At 35.9% G+C, this 6,915-nt stretch overlaps 1 protein-coding gene across 1 annotated transcript; it reads left to right on the plus strand.

The window, feature by feature from the left end:
- Window positions 1-642: 642 nt before the first annotated feature.
- Window positions 643-4,991, plus strand: trappc1 (trafficking protein particle complex subunit 1). Its single transcript, XM_059355084.1, has 5 exons — window positions 643-684; window positions 3,337-3,435; window positions 4,306-4,376; window positions 4,481-4,619; window positions 4,821-4,991. The coding sequence occupies exons 2-5, from the start codon at window positions 3,337-3,339 to the stop codon at window positions 4,947-4,949; spliced, it is 438 nt and encodes a 145-aa protein (XP_059211067.1). The 5' UTR covers window positions 643-684; the 3' UTR covers window positions 4,950-4,991.
- The last annotated feature ends 1,924 nt before the right edge of the window (window positions 4,992-6,915 follow it).

Here is a 6,915-nt window from a genome sequence, read left to right on the forward strand (position 1 = left end):
AGTCTCTAGGTGAAATTATGCCGGAGGAGTAGACGTTTAAAAATCTCCAATTATTGTTCTTTTTCGCTCATTTTTTGTCGGCCGTCCCATTCATTTCAATGCAAAATTTGGGGCAGTTTTCAAAATTCGTATTCTGTAGAGAAAAGTAATAGCACACCAATCCCGATCAAACCGCACGTTTTGATATATAATTTGTCCTGCAACTCTTTAAGTTGTAGGACTAGTAGCGGGACGAAATTGCGTCCGGAAGAGGAATAAGAAAAAATCCACAGTATAACAGTAGTGCTCGGGGCAACGCCTAGTCACTGGTCCCTACAGCTATTGCTGTATGGGACCAGTGCTCGTTTTTAAAAAAAAAAGTAAAAAATGCTGTTTTGGCTGATATATACATTTACGGTGTTTCATTGTTACTGAAACTCAATTAACCCATTTATCATTTTACGGTCTTTTACTGTCATGGCTTAGCAGTTTTTCAATGTAAAATCTACAGACATTTTTTACAGTGGATAGTTCACCATCCAAAACACTCAAAAAACTACAGTATATCCAAAAAGCCTGTTTTTGTTTTGTAACTACGTGTCGATTTGAATTTATAAAACTATAGTAAATAAATATTTTGTTCTGGCTTGTAGGCGGACAGCCCTGCAGCGGGGTCCTGAGCTCGGCAGGAAACCGGAAGAGAAGGTAAACACAGCGGAGCTCCGATAAACATTTTTAATTTAACTTTAAACTCTCAGTTTTAATGTCTGGACACAAATCTGTCTTTATAAAATACATTTATACTCATATTAAATCATTTATCTGTTCAGATGGTGTTTAAATATCAGTATCAGCCTGTTTAATGGCCGCTCCGCGTCTCTGCTCCAGACTCCGTTTAAATGAATGATGTTTTAACAGAAATGTTAAATATAAATAATAAAACAACAGAAGACAGACAAAGAGTTATTAAAATGTGTTTTAGACTCTGGAGGAGATGAACTGAACTTCGGCTCATATGTCAAATATCCAGAACTTATTGATAGTTTAATACATTTTGTTTCAATGCATGCATAATGTGTAAATGCTGTTTATTTTTAATGTTTGTAAGTAAAATGATGATAACAGAAGCCGAGAACGGCCATGGATTTTTAAAATTTTATTTTTATGTACCGTTATCTCCTGAAAATGACTTATTTTGTTATTTCGATATATTGTTTTCTCGTTATAATTAATTAAATAATAAAAGTAATAATAATAATAATAATAATGGTAATATTAATAATGATAACAGTAGTAATATTAATAATAGTAATTATAATAGTTATAATAATAGTTATTATAATAGGAATAATAATAATAGTAATATCAATAAAAGTTATTATAATAGTAATAATAATTTTAATAGTAATAATAACAATAATAGTTATTATCCACGGAAGCCAAGTATGGCCATGTATTTTTTTTAATTTTTATACACTGTTATCTTGTGATAACAAATTCATTATTTTGTTATCTCAATATAACAAAGATCGATTTCTTGTGATAATTAATTAAATAAACTTAGGTTTTGAGGCTTAATTGGGCTGTTTTGACGCATGATACAAAGGGAAGTGAAATGCAGCAAATATTGAGCAAAATGCAGCATAAACAAAACGTTTTACCTGATTAGTTAACTACAAATGTCTGTAAAACATAATGGGTCTGTCCATAGGTGCTGACTGAGTTAACAGTGTAGATAGAACGTCTGATGGAATCATTTTGGGAACAGACTGTGTCTTCCACATCATATTCACGATGGTTCCAAAACAGCCTAATTAAGCCTCAAAACCGAAGTTTATTTAATTAATTATCACAAGAAAATGATCTTTGTTATATCGAGGTAACAAGATAATAAGTCGTTATCACAAGATAACGGTGCATAAAACAAAACAAAAATCCATGGCTATTCTTGGCTTCCATAGATTTGAACTATTACTATTATTATTGTTACTATTTTTATTAGCCGAGGGGAGGAAGAGATCCGCTTTGGTGGCCTTAGAATTGCAACTCTGCTTTTTGCAGATGATGTGGTTATTTTGGCTTCATCAGACCGGGACCTCCAGCACTCACTGGGGCAGTTTGCAGCTGAGTGCAAATCGGTAGGGTGAGAATCAGCACCTCCAAGTCTGAGGCCATGGTTCTCTGCTGGAAAACAGTAGACTGCCCCCTCTGGGTGGAGAGAGGTACTGTCTCAAGAGAAGTAGTTCAAGTATCTCGGGGTCTTGTTCAGCAGTGAGAGTAGAACGGAGCGTGAGATGGACAGGCGGTTTGGTGCAGCGTCAGCAGTGATGCAGGTGTTGTAACGGACCGTCGTGGTGAAGAAGGAGCTGAGCCTGAAGGCAAAGCTCTCGATTTACCGGTCCATCTACGTTCCAACCCTCACCTATGGTCATGAGCTTTGGGTAGTGACCGAAAGAACAAAATCACGGATACAAGCGGCTGAAATGAGCTTCCTCCGTAGGGTGGCTGGGCTCAGCCTTAGAGATAGGGGGAGGAGCTCAGACATCTGGAGGGGGCTCGGAGTAGAGCCGCTGTTCCTTCACGTCAAAAGGAGTCAGCTGAGGTGGTTTGGGCATCTGGTAAGGATCCTCCCGGGCGCCTCCCGTTAGAGGTGTTCCGGGCATGTCCAACTGGTAGGAGGATGTCCGGGAAAGACCCAGAACACGGTGGAGGGATTACATCTCTCTCCTGGCCTGGGAACGCCTCGGGGTCCCCCAGGAGAGAGATATAATCTGGAATGCCCTGTTTAGCCTGCTGCCCCTGCAACCAGGCACTGGATAAGCAGAGGAAAATGGATGGATATTATTATAACTATAATTATTATTATTATTATTATTATTAATATTATTACTATTATTACTATCATTATTCGTATAGTTATTATTATTACTGTTATTATTATTATTATTAATAATAATAATAATAATAATAATAATAATAATAATAATAATATTAATATGTGTATATTTCAGATCCAATTAGTGTATTATGTTTAATCTGCGTTGTATTATAATATTAAATGTGTCGTCTGAACCAGTAGAGCCAGACTCTGTGTAATAATTCGATCATTTTAATTCCGACATTTATGAATTCATGGAATACAAAGGTGATGGAATATAATTTCAATATTTTTAGATTCTAGAAGAGCTAATCTGAATTTCAGCTCACATGTCAAATGTCCAGCACTTATTGATGGTTATTGATTTCTTGATTATAACAGATAATTCTTTAACTGATAATTCATAATGTGTAAATGCTGTTTATTAATGTCTGCCAGTGAAATGATGATTATAGCTATTATTCATGTGTTTCTTTCAGATGACTGTTCATAACTTGTACATATTTGATCGTAATGGAAGCTGTCTCTATTATAACGAGTGGAACCGCAAGAAACAGGCGGGAATCTCTAAAGACGAGGTGAGAACCATCAATAACACCTAATACATAAATAATAAAATAATAGCACCTGATCAATAAATAATAACACCTGATCAAAAAAATAATATATAATAACACCTGATAAATAAATAATAAATAAATAATAAATACAATAAATAATAAAAACATTAATAAAACCTTAACAATAAATAATAAAATCATTAAAAAAAAAAAAAAAAAATCATAAATAGTAACATCTGATCATAAATAACAAATAATAAAAACATTAAGAAAACCTGATCAATAAATAACACCAGATCAATAAATAATAAATAAAACACCTGTTCAATATATACTAAACAATAAAAACATGAATAACACCTGATCAATAAATAATAATTAATAAAACCTGATCAATAAATCGTAAATAACACATGATCAATACATTCTAAATAATAAAAACAATAACACCTGATCAATAAATAATATATAATACCACCTGATCAGTAAATAATAATACCTGATCAATAGATAATAATTAATAAAATCTGATCAACAAATAATAAATAACATCTTATCAATAAATAATAACTAATAAAAACATTAACACGTGATCAATAAATAATAAAAACACTAATAAAACCTGATCAATAAATAATAAAAACATTAATAACACCTGATAAATAAATAATAAAACCTGATCAATAAATAATAATAAAAAAATAATAAAACCTGACCAATAAATAATACAACCTGATCAATAAATAATTAGAAAAATAACACCTGATCAATAAAAAAATAAAACCATTAATAAAACCTGATCAATAAATAATAAATAATCAAACCTGTAACCATGAAATCTGACCACAGTTGCACTAACTAACTGTCTCTCTGCCTGTCTGTCTGCAGGAGTTTAAGCTCATGTATGGGATGTTGTTCTCCATCCGTTCGTTCGTCAGTAAGATGTCTCCTCTGGACATGTATCCTTCACAGCTACTACCTGTCTAGTCTGTCTAGCTGTCTCTCTCCCCGCCTGCCCACCCGCCTGTCTGTCTGTGGTCCTTAGCAGCCTGTCTGTCTCCAGGAAGGACGGCTTTCTGTCCTTTCAGACCAGCAAGTATCGTCTCCATTACTACGAGACTCCCAGTGGACTGAGGTTCATCCTGAACACGGACCTGTCTGTCCCCAACGCCAGAGACACCCTGCAGCACATCTACAGCAACGTGAGAGACACACACACACACACATACATACACCTTGCAGAGCATCTACAGCAACATAAGACACACACGGACAGACACACCACATTTCTCCACATCAGCATCATCGTTATTTCACTAAGTGGTTTTGAAATTTTGGCTTTTATTGTGAAGGATCTGGAAGATAACTGTCTGTCTCTCTCTTCCTGTGTGTGTGTATGTCAGCTGTATGTGGAGTACATCGTGAAGAACCCGGTGTGTGTGCTGGGTCACAGTCTGGACAGTGAGCTGTTCAGCAGCCGGCTGGACGCCTTCATCAGAGCGCTGCCGTACTACAGTCCCCGCGCCGCCTAACAGACAGACACACGCACACGCACACACATTGTATTTCTCGTGATGATATTAAAGGTTTGTGTGATGAACATGTCTCTGTTGTTATTATTGTTTGTATAAAGTTTATTATTTAATAATTAACTGTTTATTGTTTCTGGTGTTCAGATCACCTGACTGTGTGTCACTTCGTCCCCTTTTCAAAGTAAGATGCGCTGCGTTCATGTTGCGTTAGACAGAAGAAGACTGCAAATTAAAATCCTGAACATTAATAAAACACATTGTGAGTTTTAATAAGGTGTTTTAAATGACTGAGAGGCCCTGAAGGCATCGTCAGTCAGATTCTTTAAAAGGACATTTGAACGCATCATCACACCTGATGTTTGACTGACAGCTGAGTCCTTAAAACATAAAATATCATAGAAGTCTGGTGAGTCACACGCACATACACACACACACACACACACACACACATCTGGACTGTGTGTGTGTGTGTGTGTGTTGACACAGTGAAATCTCCGTGGTAACATAATCTCTAATCCCACTGAAAAACATACTGCCAACCAACAGTCTGTCCTCAGCGCACACATGTCCTTCAATTAGAAATGTCCTTTTAATGCAGGAATGTCCTTATAATACCCAAAAGTGCCACATCTTATCTTTATGGTTTATTGTTGTTGGAAGCTTAAGCTAAGTTAACAGCTTGTTCCCGTTGCCATAGCTACTGTAAACATTCAGGTAACGTGAGTGACAGATGGATCATTATATGAATATAATGACATTTAATAAAAAGATAGTCTGGGCTCATGCACGTCACATTTTAGGTCCCCGAATATTCTACAGTTGTGAGGCTTAATAATAAATTCTGTTATTTAATACATTTATAATAAGAAGTTATTTTGAATGCACTTTACATTATAAAATAACCTCAAGGTGCTACAGCACATAGCCTACAGTTAATCAAAATAATTAAAATTCATTACAGGTAGGATTTTTTAAAAAGGTGGATATTTCTAAACCATGCTGAAATGTGATATTTTTAAATTACACAGACATTATTATAATAACACACAGTTCAACACTTTCAATTGGGCCGAGTGTGATGTTAACTTGGTGTAATGGTAAGTTTAGTCATAACATAGCATAGTACTTATTATTACTAGTAGTAGTACTTACTAACAGAAGCTTTATTTTACAAACACACAGAAACCTTCTGATTCAAAGTATCATCAAAAATAAATAACACTTCTCTATTACTAATTTTTTAGTGTTTGACAAGGGATTATACTTTAGTCCCTAAAACACACAACATTTCTGCACTGTGGAGATCAGTGGTCATCATCATCATCATCATCATCATCATCAGGATACCTCGTTGTGTATCTGTTCCTGATGTCGGAGTGTCCCTGAATGCACCACGTTCTGCCATTGACCAATGGGGCCTGTGATTATTGATTATTGATCAGCAGCAAGTTAATGTTTATTCACAAAAAAGTAAATGATGTGAAACTGTTGTAAAAGGCGGGAGAGTCTAAACGTGTGTGTGTGTGTGTGTGCGTGTGTTTGTGTGTGTGAGATTAGGGTCAGGTTGTTTTGGGCAGGAGTCCACATCAACATCTGTAACAGAGTTTGATATTTTGGAGCTTTTAATCCTCAGACAGACGGCATGATATCTGAGCTCTGATTGGTCGGATCAGACCAACGGGATTAATTTCAGAGTCTCAGCGGGGACAAGCAGAGTTAGGTGGCCGGAGACGGACAGACAGACAGACAGGTGGACATACAGGAGGACGACAGGAGTCAGACACCTTGAACCAGGTAAAGTGTTTGTAACCTGCTGCAGGGGCTGATGGGACATGGAGTCTTTAACCCTAATCACACTGCTCGTTAAGTCCTGCAGGTTGTTATTTATATTAAACAAGTTACACAAGTAAAGGATTACTGAGGCTCATTCAGCCAGAACAACAGACAGACATGTCATCATTTTGTA

This window comes from Centropristis striata, chromosome 17, assembly GCF_030273125.1.
Source record: "Centropristis striata isolate RG_2023a ecotype Rhode Island chromosome 17, C.striata_1.0, whole genome shotgun sequence".
Classification (NCBI taxonomy): Eukaryota; Metazoa; Chordata; class Actinopteri; order Perciformes; family Serranidae; genus Centropristis; species Centropristis striata.

Bases quoted from the DNA above. Each gene is read 5' to 3' on its own strand.
- trappc1 (XM_059355084.1), top strand. From the start codon at position 3,337: ATGACTGTTCATAACTTGTACATATTTGATCGTAATGGAAGCTGTCTC. The intron at 3,436-4,305 runs GTGAGAACCATC...GTCTGTCTGCAG, and splicing joins CGGGAATCTCTAAAGACGAG to GAGTTTAAGCTCATGTATGG. The intron at 4,377-4,480 runs GTATCCTTCACA...GTCTGTCTCCAG, and splicing joins AAGATGTCTCCTCTGGACAT to GAAGGACGGCTTTCTGTCCT.